The sequence below is a fragment of the Schistocerca gregaria genome, chromosome 2, assembly GCF_023897955.1.
Source record: "Schistocerca gregaria isolate iqSchGreg1 chromosome 2, iqSchGreg1.2, whole genome shotgun sequence".
Lineage (NCBI taxonomy): Eukaryota > Metazoa > Arthropoda > Insecta > Orthoptera > Acrididae > Schistocerca > Schistocerca gregaria.
The window spans coordinates 345,011,154-345,036,338 of record NC_064921.1 but is presented as its reverse complement, the minus strand read 5'-3'; the positions used below and the strand labels follow the sequence as shown (position 1 = coordinate 345,036,338).

The 25,185-nt window shown below is 39.9% G+C and overlaps 1 protein-coding gene across 4 annotated transcripts in view; it reads right to left on the bottom strand.

Annotated features, from left to right (window-relative positions):
* The window catches only part of LOC126337021 (serine/threonine-protein kinase mTOR), a 236,436-nt gene that overhangs the window by 114,738 nt on the left and 96,513 nt on the right, over window positions 1-25,185 (bottom strand). For 3 of the 4 annotated variants that reach the window (XM_050001292.1, XM_050001291.1, XM_050001293.1), the window contains 2 exons: window positions 20,623-20,991; window positions 275-319 (listed from right to left, as the gene is read on the bottom strand). In XM_050001292.1, the coding sequence (XP_049857249.1) occupies window positions 275-319; window positions 20,623-20,991 (414 nt within the window). The remainder of the gene's footprint in view (window positions 1-274; window positions 320-20,622; window positions 20,992-25,185) is intronic. The other variant, XM_050001294.1, reaches the window with a different exon arrangement.

Genomic DNA, 25,185 nt, shown 5'->3' with positions numbered 1-25,185 from the left:
CTCATGTCTGAAATGTCATCCTGGAAACACTGCTTAGAATCTAGGTTGACAACCAACTTCCGATTTACATATCTGAGTGACAATGGCAAGTACAACTCACTTCAATTTGTCATTAAAGTAGAAGAAAGCTCTTCTACCTAAAATTAATATTTTACTCTTCCTGAAAAAGAATCCAAATAACAAATAATTCATAACAATATTCTTAAAATATACTCTGGCTGAAATCTGAGCCCAAGTCAAAAGAAAAAAAAATAATATATCAAAGCTTCCTTACCAGGTCACAATCATCCCACATGTCCAAACACAAAGGTTTAGCTAACTGAAAGTCAAGATAAATGAAATTTAGACTACTTTTATAAACTCTGTTTGGAATACATGAGAAAAATTAAAGCCACATATGTGCACAATTTTGTTATGATACGAGTAATGTCATTTAATATAACCTGAGAATAAGTGAATTCATGCTGTGTGTCAGTGCTGGAAGGTTATTGCACATATCGTCACATTTTTTCTGGAGAAATTAATGGTACATTTATATTTTGTTTATAGACTATCCACACACATTAAATATCTTAAAAAGCATGGTATCCTGTTCAGGTTCCCACAAAAGTTAAAATATGGAATCTAAAGATTAGTATAGCCTACTATTAAGTTCCACATCAACACTAGGGATTTTATTTAATTATTATTTAAAAAAAAAAAAAAACTGTTCTTTACATCAGCGAGCATTCCAGACTTCGCACTAGAATTTAATTTTTAAATCACTAAGGAAAATACAACACGAGCTTATGAGCTTTATAAATGAATTACAGGAAGCAAAACATAGAGGATACAGGAATATATTTTCAAACAACTGTATTAAAATCTGAAGTAAATACTCTACACATTTGTCAACTAAATTTACTTCTTTTAATGTATGTAACGCTTAGGAAATAAAATACAGAGAACATTTTAATGCTAAACTGTATGAAGGTCGTAATAACAAGGTGCAGATAATATCGCATTGATCAGCAAACCCACAACTTCTTATTGTTAGTTAAATAATTATGTTTAGCAAAGCGCACTCCTCTAAAATAATCTCATAAAAATATCGTAACTAGAGCACCAGGTTTTACATACTTTGAAGGGTGAAGACAGGTCATTGATTAAAGTGTCATTTCAATACCAAGCCATTGCATAAACAATTCTATTTCTTATTTTTTTTAATTTTTTAGTCATAACAGCAGAATATTATTACGAACATTACCAGTTCCAACTACATATCTCGATAATCCATATGTCACATATGGTAAATAGATTCAGGGGGTGAGTGTATAGCTGAGACTAGTAATGGTTGTTACCACGTTCTGCAGTTATGGTTAAAAGAAATAAAAGGAAGCATGTAATAAATCACTAACTTTTCTTTTTAGACGAAATTTATCTTTTTCCTTTGTATAATCTTCTCAGAAAGGAACACATAATAAACAGTAAAAAAAAGTATACTTTCTGCTGCTGCTAATGATTATTTGTTTAAGGAGACCAAACACCTAAAGTCATCAGTCTCGTATACTCCCCTCCATGACAGAATCAGTGTATCCCATCTGTCTACATCCAAAGTAAATTCTGCATGCTAGTGCGATACAGTTTTCTAAATGTTTTTGCCGATGCATCTAGGATGGGACATGGATACCAGCCCAGTATTCACCTAGTGGGATGTGGGAAATTGCCAGAAAAAACACATCCACACTGACTGGCACACCGACCCTTGTCGTTAATTCACCAGGCGCATTCAAATCCATGGGCAGCATACCTCACCACCCCGAAAGTGGGCGCTTAAACATGCACAGCTATGCGGGCAGGAAAGTATACACTTTATCTTAAAAATTACTACCATTTTATCCACTTTATAATGTACTTTGTATTACAACCAAGAACAGACATTACTTTCTCCAGGACAAAATGCATATTTAGCAGGACAGACACACACTGACAACTGAGAAATACTGGACAAACCACAAATATTATAATAATAGAAATACCATGATGGAAACAATACACAATAATGAGGCAAGACAACCACTCAACTGAGCTGATTTTTGAGTGACACAAGAAATATGTAATAGCTCTTGAATGATACTAACTATTAAGTTACCCTATGCTCATGATCCTACTCCCATGGAACACTACCATTTAAAGCACCCTCCAAATATCGAACCACCACACCATTCCTTGTCCTTTTGATCATCTACATTCTGACCCTTAATTATTTCTCCTTCAACAACATTTTAAAAAAATATGTGTCGAACTGACATGGGTAGCTGTATGACACATGACACATTCCTATAACAGTTTGTGTACAGGTCTCTTAGAGGAATCCTTCCTATTCACTTAACACCTAAAACCCATTGCCTGGTTTACACGCACTGACAGAATCTTCTTGATGTGGATCAGTAGGAAGGACAGCACCTGGTTTTTCATCCACAATCTGTTCCACATTAAAAAGTTCCTACCCTACAGCCTCAGCACCTGCATTGCAAAGCATAAAGTTGGCAAATATGACAATTATTCTTCCAGAATCTTTCCAGACAGACAGTATCCCATCCAGCTAGTCCAGAGACGAATTTCCCATAACCTCTCCCCCTGTGCCATCAAAAAGCCTATTGCTGCATCATTCACAATTACTCCTTTACCACACAGGACACATTGTCCGGCAAGGTTTCATTTATCTCCCATCATAGTATTCTATTGCCACCCAATCTATGGAGTGTCCAAGTTCTATGACAACCACCCATTCTAAAACCATATGGGTCTGTTCTCTCTGGATGACCAATCTGTAACATCTGCTCAATATACTCAGCTGACATCTACTGCAACCTTGTTGGAAACCATTATTATTCTATAAAACCTGCTCTTCTAATGATGCCCTATGGGGCACAGGCACCTGTCCAAAGCACAAGGCCACTGGAATACAATACATACAATATGCTAGGGGTCAGCTGCCCACCAGACCCATGTGTGAAAGCAACCATGTTACATATCAGCTATGCTGAAATTACCGAGCAGAATTCTATGAAGAGATGACAACTAATCAGCTGTCTTAATCACACAAATGACCACAGCCAAAGTGTGACTAACCTCAAACTCAAACTTTCAGTTGTTGAACACCACAGACTTCAGAACGTGCTGCAGTACTCTTGCCATATCTGGATCTTCATCTCCCCCTTCCCAACAGGCACAAGCTCCTCTGAACTATGTAAATGGAGACTTTCCCGCAACTTATCCTTTGTTTTTGCCATCTCCCAGGTCTAAGCCTCTGCTAGTCCCCATACTACTCCTTCCATTCCATTGGGTTTCCTTCCTGTCATTTTCTGCATCACTCCTCGACTATCCAAATACTGTAGTTCTCTTTCCCCAGCCCTCCACACTTTCTCTCTCATATAATATTACGCCCTTAGTGAGTCTACTGTGTTTCTTTTTCATGCCTCCCATCCACCCTGCTCCCTCTTTCTACATCTACATGTGCACTCTGCAAACCATTGTGAGGTGCATGGCAGAGGGTATCTCTCATCGTACCATCCACTTCCATTCACATATGGAGCGCAGCAAGAATCATTGTTTGAATGCTTCTCTGATTACAGTAATTATTCTAATCTTATACTTAAGATACCTATGTGAGTGATGCACAGGGGGTGGTAGTACATTCCTAGAGTCATCATTTAAAGTTTGTTGTTGAAACTTTGTGAACAGACTTTCTCCAGACAGATTATGTATATATTCAAGAGTTTTCCACTTCAGTTGCTTCAGTATCTCTGTGACAACTCCCCTATGGATTAAACAAACCTGTGACCATTTGTGCTGCCCTCCTCTGTATACATTCCAATATCCCCTGTTAGTCCCATTTGGTATGTATCCCACACACCTGAATAATATTCGACGGGCAGTCAGATGAGTGATTTGTAAGCAATCTCCTTTGTAGACTGGTTGTACTTTCCCAGTATTCTATGAATAAACAAGTCTACCACCTGCTTTACCCATGACTGAGCCTATGTGATCATTCCATTTCATATCCCTACAAAGTGTTACACTTAGGTATTTGTACAAGTTGGGCAATTCCAACAGTGACTCATTGATATTATAGTTATAGTACACTACATTTTTTTTCCTTTTTTGAGTGCACTATTTTAATTTCTGAACATTTAAAGCAAGATGCCAAACCTTGCACAACTTTGAAATCTTATCAACATCCGACTGAATATTTATGCTGCTTCCTTCAGACAGTATTTCATTATAGATAACTGCAACATCTGCAAAAAGCATGATGTTACTATTAATACCATCTGCAAGTTCATTAATATACAACATGAACAGGAAGGGTCCCACCACACCTCCATGGGGTACACTCTAAGTTACTTCTACATCTGACGATGACTCCATCCAACATAATATGCAGCGTCCTCCCTACCAAAACAGTCCACAATCCAGTTACAAACTGCACTTGATGCCTCGTATAATTGTAATTATGACAATAAGCACAGGTGTGGTACAAATGCTTTTTTTGAAATTGAGAAATACTGCATCTACCTGATTGCCTTGATCCAAAGATTTCAGTATGTCAAGTGAGAAAAGTGTGAGTTGGGTTTCACATGACATGTTTTCAAAATCCATGCTGGCTGGCATTGAGGAGGCCATTCTATTCAAGATACCTCATTATGTTTGAGATCAGAATATGTTCTAAAATTCTACACCAAATCAATGTCAAGGATATTGGATGGTAGTTTTGTGGATTACTGCTACTACCTTTTTTGTAGCAGGATGTGACCAGTTTTTTTTTTCTCCCCTAGAACTGGGCATGGTTTTGTGTTCGAGGTATCTACAATAGATTAATAGTTAGAAGAGATGAAAATTCAGAATAGAATCTGACAGGGGCAACATCAGGTTCTGGAGCTTTGTTCAATTTTAACGATTTCCACTACTTCTCAACACTACTGACACTAACACTTATTTCTTTCATCTTTTCAGTAGTATTAGGATTAAATTGGGGCAGTTTTCCCAGGTTTTCTTTTGTAAAGAAACATTTGAAACAGGGTTAAGCATTTCAGCTTTTGCTTCGCTACCCTCAATTTCACTTCCTGTCTCATTTACTAGGAACTGCTCACAACTTTGATTTCACTGACATCCTTCACATATGATCAGAAATTCTTTGGTTTCTGTAAAACATCATTTGACAATATTCTGTAGTGGTGATCATTGAAGGAATCAAACATGCTCTCTTGACAGCCAAATGCATTTCATTCAGCATCTCCCTATCTGTATCTCTACACTTCGTTTTACACCAATTATGCAGCAATCTCTATTACTTTAGAACTTTCTTTACAGTGATTGTATACCATGGAGCTTCCCTCCCATTACGAACTGTTCTACTGGGTACATATCTATCCAGTGCATGGTCAACTATTATTTTAAATTTGAGTCATAATTCCTCTACATGCCCCCCCCCCCCCCCCCCCCCCCCCCTGAACCATGGACCTTGCCGTTGGTGGGGAGGCTTGCGTGCCTCAGCGATACAGATAGCCGTACCATAGGTTCAACCACAACGGAGGGGTATCTGTTGAGAGGCCAGACAAAGATGTGGTTCCTGAAGAGGGGCAGCAGCCTCTTCAGTAGTTGCAGGGGCAATAGTCTGGATGATTGACTGATCTGGCCTTGCAACATTAACCAAAACGGCCTTGCTGTGCTGGTACTGCGAACGGCTGAAAGCAAGGGGAAACTACAGCCGTAATTTTTCCCGAGGACATGCAGCTTTACTGTATGATGAAATGATGATGGCGTCCTCTTGGGTAAAATATTCCGGAGGTAAAATAGTCCCCCATTCGGATCTCCGGGCGGGGGCTACTCAAGAGGATGTCATTATCAGGAGAAAAAAAAAACTGGCATTCTACGGATCGGAGCGTGGAATGTCAGATCCCTTAATCGATCAGGTAGGTTAGAAAATTTAAAAAGGGAAATGGATAGGTTAAAGTTAGATATAGTGGGAATTAGTGAAGTTCGGTGGCAGGAGGAACAAGACTTCTGGTCAGGTGACTACAGGGTTATAAACACAAAATCAAATAGGGGTAATGCAGGAGTAGGTTTAATAATGAATAGGAAAATAGGAATGCGGGTAAGCTACTACAAACAGCATAGTGAACGCATTATTGTGGCCAAGATAGATACGAAGCCCACACCTACTACAGTAGTACAAGTTTATATGCCAACTAGCTCTGCAGATGACGAAGAAATTGAAGAAATCTACGATGAAATAAATGAAATTATTCAGATGGTGAAGGGAGACGAAAATTTAATAGTCATGGGTGACTGGAATTCGAGTGTAGGAAAAGGGAGAGAAGGAAACATAGTAGGTGAATATGGATTGGAGGAGAGAAATGAAAGAGGAAGCCGCCTAGTAGAATTTTGCACAGAGCACAACTTAATCATAGCTAACACTTGGTTTAAGAATCATGAAAGAAGGTTGTATACATGGAAGAACCCTGGAGATACTAAAAGGTATCAGATAGATTATATAATGGTAAGACAGAGATTTAGGAACCAGGTTTTAAGTTGTAAGACATTTCCAGGGGCAGATGTGGACTCTGACCACAATCTATTGGTTATGACCTGTAGATTAAAACTGAAGAAACTGCAAAAATGTGGGAAATTAAGGAGATGGGACCTGGATAAACCGAAAGAACCAGAGGTTGTACAGAGTTTCAGGGAGAGCATAAGGGAACAATTGACAGGAATGGGCAAAAGAAATACAGTAGAAGAAGAATGGGTAGCTCTGAGGGATGAAGTAGTGACGGCAGCAGAGGATAAAGTAGGTACAAAGACGAGGGCTGCTAGAAATCCTTGGATAACAGAAGAAATATTGAATTTAATTGATGAAAGGAGAACATATAAAAATGCAGTAAATGAAGCAGGGCAAAAGGAATACAAACGTCTCAAAAATGAGATCGACAGGAAAATTAAAGAGACCTTCGGAGAGAAGAGAACCACGTGTATGAATATCAAGAGCTCAGATGGCAACCCAGTTCTAAGCAAAGAAGGGAAGGCAGAAAGGTGGAAGGAGTATATAGAAGGTTTATACAAGGGCGATGTACATGAGGACAATATTATGGCAATGGAAGTGGATGTAGATGAAGACGAAATGGGAGACACGATACTGCGTGAAGAGTTTGACAGAGCACTGAAAGACCTGAGTCGAAACAAGGCCCCCGGAGTAGACAACATTGCATTAGAACTACTGACAGCCTTGGGAGAGCCAGTCATGATAAAACTCTACCAGCTGGTGAGCAAGATGTATGAGACAGGCGAAATACCCTCAGACTTCAAGAAGAATATAATAATTCCAATCCCAAAGAAAGCAGGTGCTGACAGATGTGAAAATTACGGAACTATCAGTTTAATAAGTCACAGCTGCAAAATACTAACGCGAATTCTTTACAGACGAATGGAAAAACTGGTAGATGCGGACCTTGGGGAGGATCAGTTTGGATTTCGTAGAAATGTTGGAACACGTGAGGCAATACTGACCTTACGACTTATCTTAGAAGAAAGATTAAGAAAAGGCAAACCTACGTTTCTAGCATTTGTAGACTTAGAGAAAGCTTTTGACAATGTTGACTGGAATACTCTTTTTCAGATTCTAAAGGTGGCAGGGGTAAAATACAGGGAGCGAAAGACTATTTACAATTTGTACAGAAACCAGATGGCAGTCATAAGAGTGGAGGGGCATGAAAGGGAAGCAGTGGTTGGGAAAGGAGTGAGACAGGGTTGTAGCCTCTCCCCGATGTTATTCAATCTGCATACTGAGCAAACTGTAAAGGAAACAAAAGAAAAATTTGGAGTAGGTATTAAAATTCATGGAGAAGAAGTAAAAACATTGAGGTTCGCCGATGACATTGTAATTCTGTCAGAGACGGCAAAGGACTTGGAAGAGCAGTTGAACGGAATGGACAGTGTCTTGAAAGGAGGATATAAGATGAACATCAACAAAAGCAAAACGAGGATAATGGAATGTAGTCAAATTAAATCGGGTGATGCTGAGGGAATTAGATTAGGAAATGAGACACTTAAAGTAGTAAAGGAGTTTTGCTATTTAGGAAGTAAAATAACTGATGATGGTCGAAGTAGAGAGGATATAAAATGTAGACTGGCAATGGCAAGGAAAGCGTTTCTGAAGAAGAGAAATTTGTTAACATCGAATATAGATTTATGTATCAGGAAGTCGTTTCTGAAAGTATTTGTTTGGAGTGTAGCCATGTATGGAAGTGAAACATGGACGATAACTAGTTTGGACAAGAAGAGAATAGAAGCTTTCGAAATGTGGTGCTACAGAAGAATACTGAAGATAAGGTGGATAGATCACGTAACTAATGAGGAGGTATTGAATAGGATTGGGGAGAAGAGAAGTTTGTGGCACAACTTGACTAGAAGAAGGGATCGGTTGGTAGGACATGTTTTGAGGCATCAAGGGATCACAAATTTAGCATTGGAGGGCAGCGTGGAGGGTAAAAATCGTAGAGGGAGACCGAGAGATGAGTACACTAAGCAGATTCAGAAGGATGTAGGTTGCAGTAGGTACTGGGAGATGAAGCAGCTTGCACAGGATAGAGTAGCACGGAGAGCTGCATCAAACCAGTCTCAGGACTGAAAACAACAACAACAACCTCTACATGCTCCTGCCCTGTGCTGAAAGTTTCAAGTTCCTGATTGAGATATGGCACTACTAATTTTTTTTATCTACTTTACTGAATACATGTATCTTTCTGCTTGTTTTACTTGTCCTTTGTACTGCATTAATTGCTGCTGCCACAACCGTGTCATGGTCACTGATACCAGTTTCGATGTAGACATCCTCAAAGAGGTCAGGTGTATTTGTTGCCAGTAGGTCCAATATATTTCCATCATAAGTCAGTTTCCTAGCTATCTGTTCTAGGTAGTGTTAGTGTCCACCACTAACAAAATTATAATTTTCTCAATTAATTGTTGAATGATTAAGGTCTCCACTGATGATTACAGTATGATTGAGGAACTTACATACGAGTGAAGTGAGATTTTCTCTAATGTTTTCTGTTACATTAGGAGATGAGTCTGATGAGTGATAGCAAGATACAATTATCCTTTTGTGCCCGCCCTTGATACTGAGTCTTGCCCAAACAACCTCACACGTAGCTTCAATTTCTACTTCAATCAATTTGGGTTTTTTGTTTACTGCGACGAATGCACAACCTCCATTTCCTATTTGCCTATCCTTTTGATATAAATTTAACTATTCTCCAAAAATCGCACTGCTATCAGTTTCAGGTTTCAAACAGCTTTCTGTACCAAGTATTATGTGAACTTAACTGCTTTTCATGAGCACTTCAAGCTCTGGCACTTTGTTGCAAATGCTTTGGCAGTTTACTATTACAATCTTAATGTTCTCATCTGCGGGAGACATTTCTTTCTCTCTTACACTGATACTTCTAGGTTTTCTACAGTTATTATCTGGATTGGATGGAGAGTTGCTTAATCTCAAAATCTCTTGTGTACACCCCACACACAGTCAGCTACCTGGGTAGCAGCTTCTTATGTGCAGTGCACAACTGACCTATTTGGGGGGGGGGGGGGGGGGGCTTCAGTTCTCAACCCTATAGGCCAAGTGCAGAAAGTTGCAGCCTAGCTTGCCACAGAACCACAGGGACATGATCATTTCTGGGGATCATGGTTTTCTCAACCTTCTCTGCCAGTCGCTGAAATGACCCAAATATGACCTCGGAGCTCAGATGACATGCGTCATCTGTTCCAATGTGCCACTATCTCCATTTGGTTGCACCTGGTTCCCACAATGGCTGCTGGAATATCCTCTTCAACATGTTGAATGAGGCTCCCAGGCATATACATTGAGTGCACCTGGTGTCGTTTCCTGTCCCTTGCTGCCCTATGGGGTACCATCATTTGAACTACCAATGATTAATAAGATCTCTATCCTTTAGTTTATCTCCTCTTGACACCAGACAAAACAGTTTCTCCAAAACAGGTGAAGTGAGTCCCACTGACTCTGTTTCAGTTTCAGTGAGAGAGAGCAACTCAAACTTGCTGATTATGGGGATCGGTACAACAACCTTAGTCCTTCCTGGTGCCCATCCTCCCTATACAGGAGGCCTAGATCTACCACTGACCCGCCACTCGGAGTCAAGTGGTCAATTAAGGACAGAGCCTGTACTTTCTGCAGAGGAGACTGTATTGCAGACTTTCTAGACTATGGAGCCACTACTTCTCAGTCAAGTGGTTCCTCAATTGTCATCATAAGGCTTAATGTATCCCATATCAGTAATCCCAAAAAATAAATAAATAAAAATAAAATCCTTGGCAGCTCCATGAATTGAATCCTAGTCCTCCACATGGCAGCCATTTATACTGACCACTCCTCCATGGAGGTGCACCTTTATCAATGGCCTGTGTCTTTTTGTCAGTCTTACACATCTTCTCACAATGCAAAGACATTAACATGCATTTACTATTTCTGTAATTCAAGGCATTTTTCTCCCTTCACATTCAACAAGATTTAGGGAAATGCAAAAATTAAGTAAAGAACAATTATAGTGTTTCAAAGATTCCAAGACTTACCAAGCGGGAAAGCGCTGGTAGATAGGCACAATAAATAAAACACACAAACACACAAACAGAATTTCTAGCTTTCGCAACTGAGGGTTGCTTCTTCAGGAAAGAGGGAAGGAGAGGGAAAGACGAAAGGATGTGGGTTTTAAGGGAGAGGGTAAGGAGTCATTCCAATCCCGGGAGCGGAAAGACTTACCTTAGGGGGGAAAAAGGATAGATATATGCTCGCGCACACACACACACATACGCATATCCATACATACACAGACACAAGCAGACATTTGTAAAGGCAAATAGTTCGGGCAGAGATGTCAGTCGAGGCGGAAGTACAGAGGCAAAGAAGTTGTTGAAAGACAGGTGAGGTATGAGCGGCGGCAATTTGAAATTAGTGGAGGTTGAGGCCTGGCGGATATCGAGAAGAGAGGATATACTGAAGGGCAAGTTCCCATCTCCGGAGTTCGAATAGGTTGGTGTTGGTGGGAAGTATCCAGATAACCCGGACAGTGTAACACTGTGCCAAGATGTGCTGGCCGTGCACCAAGGCATGTTTAGCCACAGGGTAATCCTCATTACCAACAAACACTGTCTGCCTGTGTCCATTCATGCGAATGGACAGTTTGTTGCTGGTCATTCCCACATAGAAAGCATCACAGTTTAGGCAGGTCAGTTGGTAAATCACGTGGGTGCTTTCACACGTGGCTCTCCCTTTGATCGTGTACACCTTCTGGGTTACAGGACTGGAGTAGGTGGTGGTGGGAGGGGTGCATAGGACAGGTTTTACACCGGGGGCGGTTACAAGGGTAGGAGCCAGAGGGTAGGGAAGGTGGTTTGGGGATTTCATAGGGATGAACCAAGAGGTTACGAAGGTTAGGTGAACGGCGGAAAGACACTCTTGGTGGAGTGGGGAGGATTTCATGAAGGATGGATCTCATTTCGGGGCAGGATTTTATGAAGTCGTATCCCTGCTGGAGAGCCACATTCAGGCACTTTTAGGGTTCTTCTGTGAGAGGTTCTGGGTTTGAGGGGATGAGGAAGTGGCTCTGGTTATTTGCTTCTGTACCAGGTCGGGAGAGTAGTTGCGGGATGCGAAAGCTGTTTTCAGGTTGTTGGTGTAATGGTTCAGGGATTCAGGACTCGAGCAGATTCGTTTGCCACGAAGGCCTAGGCTGTAGGGAAGGGACCGTTTGATATGGAATGGGTGGCAGCTGTCATAATGGAGGTACTGTTGCTTGTTGGTGGGTTTGATGTGGACGGATGTGTGAAGCTGGCCATTGGACAGATGGAGGTCAACGTCAAGGAAAGTGGCATGGGATTTGGAGTAGGACCAGGTGAATCTGATGGAACCAAAGGAGTTGAGGTTGGAGAGGAAATTCAGGAGTTGTTCTTCACTGTGAGTCCAGATCATGAAGATGTCCTCAATAAATCTGTACCAAACTTTGGGTTGGCAGGCTTGGGTAACCAAGAAGGCTTCCTCTAAGCGACCCATAAATAGGTTGGCATACGAGGGGGCCATCCTATTAAAGGGAACAGCCATGGGTACTCCCTATTTATGGGTCGCTTACATCTCTGCCCATACTCTTTGCCTTTAAATTTGTCTGCTTGTGTCTGTGTATGTATGGATGGATGTGTGTGTGTGTGTGTGTGTGTGTGTGTGTGTGTGTGTGTGTGTGTGCACGCGCGAGTATATACCTATCCTTTTTTCCCCCTAAGGGAAGTCTTTCCGCTCCCGGGATTGGAATGACTCCTTACCCTCTCCCTTAAAACCCACATCCTTTCGTCTTTTCCTCTCCTTCCCTCTTTCCTGAAGAAGCAACCATGTGTGTGTTTGTGTGTTTTATTTATTGTGCCTATCTACCGGCGCTTTCCCGCTTGGTAGGTCTTGGAATCTTTGTTTTTAATATATTTTTCCCATGTGGAAGTTTCTTTATATATTAAAAACAAAGATTCCAAGACTTACCAAGCGGGAAAGTGCCGGTAGATAGGCACAATGAATAAAACACACACACACACACACACACACACACACACACACACACAGAATTTCTAGCTTTCGCAACCAGCGGCTGCTTCGTCAGGAAAGAGGGAAGGAAAAGAACACACACACACACACACACACACACACACACACACACATGCATATCCATCCATACATACACAGACACAAGCAGACATGATTCCAAGACTTACCAAGCGGGAAAGTGCCGGTAGATAGGCACAATATGTCTGCTTGTGTCTGTGTATGTATGGATGGATATGCATGTGTGTGTGTGTGTGTGTGTGTGTGTGTGTGTGTGTGTGTGTGTGTGTGTGTGCGCGCGCGCCCGCGAGCATATACCTATCCTTTTTTCCCCCTAAGGTAAGTCTTTCCGCTCCCGGGATTGGAATGACTCCTTACCCTCTCCCTTAAAACCCACATCCTTTCATCTTTCCTTTTCCTTCCGTCTTTCCTGACGAAGCAGCCGCCGGTTGCGAAAGCTCAAATTCTGTGTGTGTGTTTGTGTGTTTTATTCATTGTGCCTATCTACCGGCGCTTTTCCGCTTGGTAAGTCTTGGAATCTTTGTTTTTAATATATTTTTCCCATGTGGAAGTTTCTTTATATATCTGTGACCCTGCACAAAAGATCACTGTACTATGTCAACCTATAAAATGAGCCAAATGACAAGACTGTCAAGTTTGAATGGAGACAAGCATAGGACTTAATGAAGATGGTCTTCTGTATCAAAGAAATCCAGGCCCTACAGAACACAATGCTGCTACAATGATAACACACACAACAAATGGGATGAAGGGAAAATGGTGAGTTTTAAATTTGGCTGTGGATGAAGACGAGCATATGATATGACACTCATTCTATCTGCATGGCAGTGATGGATCACTAACTACTATTTCTGGTTTTGGTGCACTACTGAATCAATGCCATAAAAGTTATCTTGCTTTATTCATAGTTTGCTGGAGGCTGCTGTGCTGTGGACTGTGGAAGCACTCTTTTCACAGGATAACTGGCTATAATGGAGTTATGAGCACACACAGTAGCATGTTAATTAGCTAGAAATTGTCTTTTATGATTGTCTTACTTCTGTCTGAACTACAATGTTTCCTAAGGAAGTGCGAAATGCTAGAGATGTGAATATTATCTCATAGAGAACATTTCCCAAGTATTTTAAGCATTAATCGGTATTGCTTGGTAACTGCTGAGTTCAAATTGGTAGCATTCCACCATCAAGCTGCATTTGAAAGAAAGGATGCTCATCCAAATATTTAAAGAAATATTCACAATGTTTTCTCTATACTTCAAATTCCACTTCCTTGATATGTTGCCAAACGAACAATTCTTGGCTCTGGTACACTATCAGAGACTCAGTGAAGCCACAAAGTAGAGGAGCCCTTACCCCAAAGTAGAGGAGCCCTTAGCTTTTGTGTGTGTGTGTGTGTGTGTGTGTGTGTGTGTGTGTGTGTGTGTGTGTGTTTTATGTTCCATAAAGAATACAGTGATATTGAACAGATGGCACTGAAAAGCTGTTCAAGTGAAGATAAAATAACTAAGTTTTGTTTATTACGTTATATGGGGCCAAATGTTGACCTTAACATGCGTAAAAGAGTTGCCCATTGGCATGCCACCACTTGACTCACATGCCAGCATATGCTGACTGTGCAAAAGATGGCACAGTGTTCTTTGGTATGCTTAGTTTAAATAAATTGTTAGTGTGTAGTGTCACTTTTGGGAAACCTGTCCAGGACAAAATGCACCCAACAACAAAGCTATTCACCATTGGTTCAACCAATTTCGAGGTTCAAGCTCAGTTACTGCTTGTCACGTCTTTCGTGCAATGCCCAATGTAACAGAAAATGTTACTTTGTTTCCCATTACAAACAAAAATATTTTTAAATCAGAATTTCACTTGCCCTTTCAATAGAGTGCTCCCACATTAGCATCATCCAATATTTGTTTGATTGATAATATGTATTAACAGGAACAGTAAAACATGGAGAATAAACAGCAATCCAGCAGCAGCTAAGCAGTGCTGCATGCTTGGCAGTAGCACCAGCGCAGGCACAGGCCAGGACAGTGCTGTCACTGCCAGAGTATTGCTTATTCTTCAAGTTTTACTGTCCCTGTTAACACAGCGATAAAACAAGTACCACACAAGACTAATCTGGGAGAGTTCTATCAAATGGGCATGCAAAATTCCATTTTAAAACTAATTTGCTTGTAATGGGGAACAAACCAATGCTTTACATTGACACTGGTCATCGCATGAAAAACATAACCAGCAGTAACTGTTGATGCTGACTCCATCTATACAATGCAAAAATGAAACTGCAAATATCTGTTCAAATGTCAGAGTAAATGTGCATGATGACTCGTAGGAGAGTCACCATGTATAGATATTAAAAATCACTTCTTTTTTGCTACTATAAGAGTTAGCTAGACTAAATTTAAATGATTTTGGGTGATTTCGTCAGAGAGTTTAAAATTTTCATGGGCAGTAATGTATCTGTGGAGAAATCTTGAACATTTAGCACTACCAAAATTTTTTCTTGGCATAAACTAGACATTCAGTTATCACGAAGTTCACATGGTGAATAACAGTTCAGTATTTTCAATTATGTAACACAGGAATAATTACCCACATAAAACAGTCATTTCCTTCATTATAAGCATTAAGACATTGGGTAGAATACAGAAGTACCAATATTACTGCCTGACATCCACCAGCAAACCTTACAATAATGTACTAAACACCAAATTTCAACATAAAAATGTATGGCCATTTCTCTGCATGTAATAAAAATTTGTCATGTTACAAACTGCAGTTGGAAAGCCATAACCCTTCCGTCTGCCTCTATGAATAGCTATGCTAAAATGCGACACCCTCCACTACACGGCTGCACAGTGTGTTCCTCAGCACAATGTGATCAACTTCAATAGTTCCCAGAATTGAGATTTTCACTCTGCAGTGGATTGTGTGCTGATATGAAACTTCCTGGTAGATTAAAACTGTGTGCTGGACCGAGACTCAAACTTGTGACCTTTGCGAGCAAGTGTTCTATCAACTGAGGTACCGCAGCAAACCTCACAATCCATCCTCACAGCTTTACTTCCACCGATACCTTGTCTCCTACCTTCCAAACTTCACAGAAGCTCTCCTGCGAAACTTGCAGAACTAGCACTCCTGCAAGAAATGATATTGTGGAGACATGGCTTTGCCACAACCTGTGGGATGTTTCCCAAATAATTTTCACTCTGCAGCACAGTGTGCTCTGATATGAAACATCCTGGCAGATTAAAACTGTGTACCAGATCGAGACTCGAAATTGGGCCATGAGTCGTGCTTGGGTAGCTCAGTTGGTAGAGCACTTGCCCACGAAGGGCAAAGGTTCCAAGTTTGAGTCTTGGTCTGGCATACAGTTTTGATCTGGCAGGAAGTTTCAACTTCTATAGTTGTTTCACTGCTCTCATATCTTGTAGGTCCCTTCTTCTAAAACACAATTTCTCTGGAAGACAGACATGGAAAAGAAGGCATCCATTGCTACAACACTTACATCCTTCATTACCACAAACCCCCCAGGTTACCTCTTAGATAGCCTTTGTCCACTACCTCCTTCTGGCTCCTTCCTAGTCCCCTGCCCACTCCTACTGCATCCCATACTGCCCCTGTAAGTTCATACTTTTTTGCCCGTTACTTTATTTGTATTTATAGAGCTACCTCTTTTTATTAAAATTTTCATTAGCTATGATCTAATTCAGGCACCTAGGATAAAGTCACTTTCTGCATAAAAGTGAGAGAAATTTATAGAGGATGTGTATGGTGGATGGAAATAACACTCTCCCCACAAAAGTAAGTAAGTAAATAAATAGACAAATAAAAAAAGTGTACTTTCAATCATTCGTGTGCAAATTATCCAGCTTGCAGATTATTTGCATATCTAAAAAAAGAAAAAGATATGTATTGCACACATAGGGACCAGCAACATTACAGGCCAGTGGCAGATGATATGCCAGACCAACAGCAGAAGACAATTGCAACGAGCCGTTCCTAAGCGGGTGCAGACATTGGCCACCGATGCTGGCACTACTACTCGTCCAGCATACACCGTATCAAATACATGCTTGGAAATATCTCAATTATCATGTTTTTTGATTGTTCACACTACTGTAATTGTAAACCATGAGTATTATGAGGCTATCAAATATAACTAAGTTCATCTGCTGGCATGAGGAGGTAATCCAGCAGAAGTAAAGCTTATAAGAAGAGATGAGACAAGCACAGAAAACCATTGTATGAAGAAAAGGTCAAGTTCAATAGTTGTCACCTGTTCCTGTTCATTCTACTGTGTCATCCTAAATATTTTAGTCAGGCAGAGAAGGAATAGAGATAAAGTTGTATCAACAACACCATAAGAGAGACAACATAAGCTTGGATTACAGAAGGATGGGCTAGATAAAGACCATGAACTTTTCTTAGAAACAATACTAACAGTAATGTGTCTAGTTATAAAAAGGGTGACAAAGAAATACTATATACATACTGATGTTTGCCTATTTAAGTTAACATTAAGGAATTATCAGAAATCCAGATGCTCAAACAACTTCTTGTGCAATGCCAAAAGATGGTCCGCAAAGGTTGAAACTAGCAGCACATTTTAATAAAGGCTACACAGCAGATGTTAGTGTTTATAAACATGTCTTTCCTTATACTAAAATATGTCTGAAATGATTTAGAGAAACCCCACAAACTTATACCTGGATGACTGGACAGGTATTTCAACTCCTCTCATATGTAAGTCTAGTGCGTCTTACATACTCTCCAAATATTCTATTAAGCATGATAGTGAATTATGGTCAAAGGGTTGTCTTTACTGTAGTATTACTGTACACTTTCAGCTTCATGTTTGCATACAAGAAATCAAAGCTAATCTTAAGATTTTAATTGTATTTTAAAGAAAGTATTTCTATGAATATTCATGCAGAGAACATTCATGTTTTGTAGAGAACAAATCAAACATTATTTTAACTGAGTTGCAAGACATCATGCAAAACGTGAAATATAAATTAAAAATTCAGTGGTGAACTTCTCAGTACCTAAGTGCTGCAGATATATGTAAAGTATAAAACATGAAAGTTGTGTAAAAACATTTACAGGTTCTGAAGTGTGTTGTCTAATGATCTGTACAATTATTCTTAGAATTCTTTAATATTTCTGCACAAAATGGTATGTAAAGCCATGGAGATCTTAATGTGGAGGATTTCATAGACATTTAAATATAAAATGTTTTAAATAAATAGGAACAACATCTGATCAAAAGTATCTGGACACCAATTTGTAGACATTAATACGGGGTGTGTCACCCCTTTGCCTCACAGACTTCGAACATGGTCAGGTGATTGAGTGTCTCTAGTGTCATACGTCTGAAAGTAAGATTTCCACACTCCCTAAACATCCCTAGGTCCACTGTTTCCAATGTGATAGTGAAGTGGAAATGTGAAGGGACATGTAAAGCACCAAAGCGTGCTGGCCAACCTCCCCTGTTGACTGACAGAGACTGCTGATAGTTGAAGTGGGTCTTATGGTGTAATAGGGTAATAGGCAGACATCTATCCAGGCCATCACACAGGAATTCCAAACTGCATCAGGATCCACTACAAGTACTATGACAGTTAGTGGGGAGGTCAGAAAACTTGGATTTCATGGTTGAGTGGCTGCTCATAAGCCACACATGCCTCGGTTGGTGTAAGGAGCGTAAACATTGGATGATTGAACATTGGAAAAATGTTATGTGGGGTGACAAATCACGGTACACAATGTGGCGATCCGATGGCAGAGTGTGGGTATGGCAAATGCCCCGTGAACGTCATCTTCCAGCGTGTGTAGTGCCAACAGTAAAATTCGGAGGCGGTGGTGTTATGGTGTGGTCATGTTTTTCATGGAAGGGCTTGCACCCTTGTTGTTTTGCGTGGCAATAACACAGCACAGGCCTACATTGATGTTTTAAGCACTTTCTTGCTTCCCACTGTTGAAGATCAATTCAGTGATGGCAATTGCATCTTTCAACACAATCGAGCACCTGTTCATAATGCACAACAATAACATCCCTCTAATGGACTGCCCTGCACAGATTCCTGACCTGAAACCTACAGAACACCTTTGGGATGTTTTGGAACGCCGACTTCATGCCAGGCCTCACCTACCGACATTGATACCTCTTCTCAGTGCAGCAATCCCTGAAGAATGGGCTGCTATTCCTGAAGAAACCTTCCAGCACCTGACTGAACATATGTCTGCGAGAGTGAAAGCTGTCATTAATGCTAAGGGTGCGTAAACACTACACTGAATTCCAGCATTACTGATGAAGGGTGCCACGAACTCGTAAGTCATTTTCAGCCAAGTGTCTGCATACTTTTGATCACAGTGTGTGTGTGTGTGTGTGTGTGTGTGTGTGTGTGTGTGCGCATGCGGGCGCGCTTTCGTGTACGCGCGCCCGCATCACGCACGCACGCACGCACACACACACACACACTCACACACTTTGTCACAAAATTATGAAATGTCCATCTGGTCATTGACATGTCTGTTTGCTGTATTCTAATTTGTGCATTGGTTGTGGTGTAACAACCATTTGCAATTGCAAGATATAAGGATGATATCTCCAGTTGTAGTACATATGTCCTATTTGTTCTACCTAAGTACCACATGTTATGACTCTTACATTCTGTTCTGCCAGTTGTGACTCTTCGATTCCTTTGTTTTAATTTTTCACACCCATTTATTTGTTTTTTTTTTTTTTTTTTTCATTTTTGTCAGATGTCTATGCAGCATCTCGCCTCCTCCCACTCTTCATTATATTTACTTGTGATGGTAATATATTCTTACCACATGAATCATATTTTATAACTCATGCGTACAGAAGGAGAACAGACTCTTCAGTGAACAGATGGAAAATTCAATAGGACATGAAGTGGGTTTGAACATGAATATCTGTGTTTGCAGTCCAACACCATGACCACGCAACCAGGCAGCATGATTGTTGCACATCTTGAGCTTGGACTGTTCACTGTTGGTATTTTCCTTGTTTTCTCACGGTTCGGTACACCTTGATCCTGTTTGACCTGTGTTCAGTTCTTAACGAGCTATCCACTGGGCCATTTTAACACAAAATCTGAGAGGGGTGCACTGGGGAGTTTCACTTGTCAGCTGACATCAAACTGACTCCCCATTCGAAGTCACCTGAACTCTCCTGAGCGACCCATTCTGCTGTTACTTTGTCTCCACTGACAACAAAATACTCCCCACCTCCTTTTATAGTGTCGTATCTGCCTCTCATGACATGTAGTGGTGAATTCCACATTTAACAGGGATGGTCAAGTACTTTTGATCAGATTGTGTATATAAGAATGAAATGTTACAGACTATATTTTAAATACATCAAAACCTAGAAATATAAGTCACAACTCCCATGGAATCATAAATGCTATCATAAAGAATTAATACTTGAGAGTCATTTATTATGGGAATCATAAAGGTCTGTAAAAATGAATAAATACTTGAAAGTGGTTTATTATGGGCTGTGTTCTACTAGTCCTGTCGTGTTGAAATTAAATTTTCTGTTACTTTTATATCATTCATGAAGAAAGAAATTGCACATAATACTAAAATCAGATTTCAGAATATGTGGACTCATCTTCAAACTTCTCCAGATCTCTCAAACCAACCTTCAATTTTAATTTTATTAATCACATAACTACAAATGAAGGGATCAGAAAAGGACAAATTTTGTTAAGGTTAACAGGCAAATCTACAGTGAACTGAGCATCTCAATATGCAGGCAAGCATTGACTTTTTATACATCCTTTTCAAAAGCAACACTAAAAATGATCAAATATAGAAGTGCAACTAGTAAAATATATCTAGATAAGTTAAATCAATATGCAGAATAGTTGTAACATTCAAACACTACATATTTGCCAATTACTTTGCCATTAAAATTGAAAGAACTGTACTTACTGTAACAATTTTACAAGTGAGGAGCTCATATCTTTGGCTGTAGATCTTATGCTTTGCAATAACTTTCTGCACAAGAGGAATAAAGATTTGGTATTTGCGACCAAGTTGTGTGACGAGGGAACAGAGTGTCTCCATTGCTGTTGTCCGAAGCTCTGGTGACGAATCCAATGTACGGACTAATGGATGTATAATTCTTGAGGCAAAGTCAGAGAAATCAAGTGTGTCAGCAAGGTGATCCACAGTTTCAAGAGCACAACGTCGTACTGGAGTGGGACAGTCTGGTGCATCAAACAGCCGAACAACAGGTGGCAAGATGAGATGCAGGTAGTCATCCAAATTATTTCCAAACTTCTGAAGGGCATTGAGTAGCTGTAACAAAGATATATAATTTCAATTTTCAATGATACAGGGACAGACAGATGTACAATTGTTGGACAAAGAGTGACAACAGAAAATCACAGTCAGAGTCAAAGTCTGGTACAATAGTGACACAAATGAAATACGTCATTTTACCCAGATTACATTGAGAATGTGTGAAAGAGGAATTATGAGTTGAAATATTAAACAAAAATACAACCTTCTGTATTCTAGACCTATTAAAAAAAGTTTTTCTGCAATTAAAATATACTGTTATTGGTTATAGATGCACTACATAGAACCGTAACATAGAAATTTTTGCTGGTCATCATTGTAGCTGAATGGTCAACCTGTAAGCTTCCTACATAAAGGTGCCGAAGTTTGGTTCGATTTCAAGATGTAACAGGTTTTTCCTGTCTCTTCCTTGCCATAAGAAACACATACTATATGGAAAACATCCCTCTACTCTGATGAAATGCAGTCAATTTTTCACAGCACATGTGACACGTATATCAACAAAAGCCAATTGTGGCAGCAAGTACGATATAGCTGACAGCAACATTTGCAGTTGCCACCTAAATGGGATAGCTCTGACTTCTATAAATAATAATAATAATAATAATAATAATGAAAATAACAATAACAATAATAGTATATTAATTCCAACACAGGTTATCAGAAGGGAGAAGATTATCAAAAGCTAATTATTCAGTCTACATAGCAGTAGCAGAATGAATACTGATGGTTTCTTATGATAATATTATTTTGACAAGGGGAAGTTGACCTGGCGACACTCTGAGATCGATGCAGTTTTTAACACACTGACTGAGGCCACTCAAAAGTAACTTTTTCAAAAGAGTTTAGGTCACTAGGATTTATTTATATATACAAAATAATCATAATGCATATAGTTTCACATTATCATTCAGACTGTCTTTTCCTGAACTCTGTTTTGACAATTTGTTGGGTGTGAAAAGTCATAAAAGTATTCAAAACACACAAAACAATCTTCTGTGGCATGCTTACTGAATAAAAGACACTTTGAAGTATGAACATATCACGAATAGAAACTGGGATCATATTCATGAAAAGCCTTGTCTGTGTAATTTGTTAATGGTATGAAGCAGCATGAATGACACCATGAAACAATATGTGTTATGATTATTTATAACTGCATATTGTGTTATTATTGTACTATCCTGTACTTTTTGTAAAAAGTAAAGTAAATCTTCAATTTTATCACATACTTTTCACTATCCACAAATAATTTAAAAAATGTAAGTGTTGCGATTTGACTCCATAATTTCTTGGTCAGTAAGTAATCACTTTAATTGCTGTAATACTCTCCAATTGAAACTAGTAAAACATCCAAATATGGTGACTGTTGACCTCAATTTTGTTTTGAAAACTAAAGCCTAGAGACTAAAACACTGTGGACACATTTAGAGAGACTAAATGCTTAACTTCCTTGTAGAACACATTACCTGAAGTCCCAAGAAAAATGCTGTAATACTGTTCACAATTATGCATATCCAAGACATGTACTGGAATCTTAAGCTCCAGGAATGGCTGAGGAAATGCCAACTGACTATATGATAACTTTCAACTGCTTCAACAAACATTTTAGTGTAACAACTGAAAGTAGGGAGCAGTAGAAGACTGAAACACAATACCGTTCAGGGGACATGGCCTTGTTTATTGATGGATCAAAACCAGACGATGGTACTAGATCCAGGTTATACAGAGCCACAGTCTAGAGTAGAGAGCGCAATCACTTGAGGGTAGTTGGCCATGGTACTCCAGGCGAAGATATTTGCTATCGAAGTGCACACAGAGGATTATCTATCCATGTGCTACAAGGATCATGGCATCTACATTCATTCAGAAAGCCAAGCAACTATGAAATCTCTATCAGCCAGAGCAACCACATCATAGATCATTGCAGAATGCCATGAATCCCTTGTGAGCCTAGGGGAAAGTAACAAGATAAAACTGCTGTGGGTCACCCAGGAATTAGTGATAATCAACAGGCCTGATAGGAAGCCAGGACAACTCCTTTTGTTGGACCAAAACCTGTCTTAACCATCACTAAAGTGATAGTAAAATCAAAACTATGTAGCTAGGTCAGGAGAGCAGTATGCACTAAATTCCAGAAACGAAAACACTGCAAGCTAATGATGTCGAAACCACATTTTAAGAGATGTTCTGCAATCTTGGTCTTGAACAGGAGGCAAATTAAACTGATGGCAGGACTAATTATTGGCCATGGGAACTTCAGGAAATATCTGCATAGAAAAAGAAGCCCTTAAGTGTAGACTATGTGGTGCGGGGGATGAAACCACTCTGCACTTTATCCTCTCATGACAAGCACTTGAAGCTTAAGGACACAAAATATCTGCTTCATTACGTTCTGAAAAAATAGTGTCTGATAAAGACCAAGTAAAGGGCTTCCTACTACTCTGCATGGGTGCTGGCAGGCTTTATTAGAGTAACAGGGAAAGAAACTGCACAATAAATTCAGTTTTGGTGGAGGTAACATAGGGTTAAGAGCACTGTTGTTTTGTCTCCTTGAGTAAATCATATCACTTTATAACAGTGGATGGCAAATTCTGCACACAGCTCATGAGTGCACAGCGCTACATGTGTGCTGCCCGCGTGCAATCGTCGACCGGGGCAGTGGCGACAGCCGGCAGGTTGCAGTAGTGTAATACCAGGCTAAGCTGCGGACGTCGATGCAAAGCGACCACCACGTAGTGAACGTTGCATTTCAAGAACCGGAAAATGCTCAGTGAATCAAGGAAATGGAGAAGTGGAGATTTGATATCTTTTAAAGAGGAATGAGAGAATCATTTTTTTCTTTGTGCAAAAACGTGAAAATTCAAAATGTTTAATTATCTGGCAGTATTCTCACTGGTCAGCAGAAGTTTAGTATTGAACGCCATTATAATAAATTTCACAAGGATGAGTACAAATTATTGTTGCATTCTGAGCGGATGAGGAAATTGACTGAGCTTAAGAAGAGCGATATGACGATACGAGATGAATGTGATGTAAGTTGCTGTTGTCTCGAGAGATCTGCAACTTTCTTTCGTCTTGTCTCTCATCTAACCGATTTAACATTTTATGGAGCATTATTTTCAGTTTTTCAGAACGACAACAATGATAGCCCAGCGGTACGTGCAAGTTATAAGATTGCACTTAATATAGTGAGAGCTGGAAAACCATTTGCTGAAGATGAGTTCAAAAAGGAGTGCATCAATGACTGCTGATTTACTTTGTCCACCGAATACAAATCAGTTTTGAGTTATCACTCTTTCTCGGCGGACTGTAAGTCATCATATAAATGCCATGGCAGGTGACATTTACCATCAATTAAGGAGTGCAGTGCAGGAGTTTACTGCTCTTTTCCATCGCACTTGATGAGTCCAACGCGCAATTAGTGATTTATGTCCGCGGCGTGGACACTGCTCTGCACATAACAGAGGATTTTTTAGATATGATATCTTTAAAAAGCACGACCACCAGTGCGGACATTCTAAAAGCCTGTCGATTCAGCTGGCTTAAACTGGGAACATTTGGTGTCAGTGACAACAGACGGAGCACCTGCAATGCAATGAAAGGGGAACAAATGGGATTTGTTGGGTTACTGAGGAAAACGCTACAGCATAAAGAAGAATCATTGTACAGCATCAACTGCATTTTGCACCAAGAAGAACTCTGTGCAAAAGCAGCAAAACTGGGGGACATCATGCAAATGGTTATTCGGGCAGTTAATTATTTGAGATCCCACGGGCTTACACATAGACAGTTTCAAACATATTTAGCTGAAATTGGGGAAGAGTAAAGTGACATACCATACCACAGTGAAGGCCGCTGGTTTAGCTGCGATAATGTACTCAAAAGATTTTTTGAGCTGAGAATACCAATAAATCAGTTTTTAAAGGACAAAGGAAGGTACGATCCCAAGTTAGAAGATCCAGAGTGAGTTGCCAACCTTGCATTTTTAGTGGACATTACTGGACATATGAATGCACTGAACACAAGTTTGCAAGGAGAAAATCCGCTAATTTGTGAAATGGCTGAAAAGGAGCAAGCTTTCACTAACAAGCTTGAGTTGTGGGAACGACAGCTCTTGTCAGGGAACGCAGTGCATTTCCCTACTCTGTCTACTGTGCGAGAATAGAATTGCAAAGAATATGTTTCCAT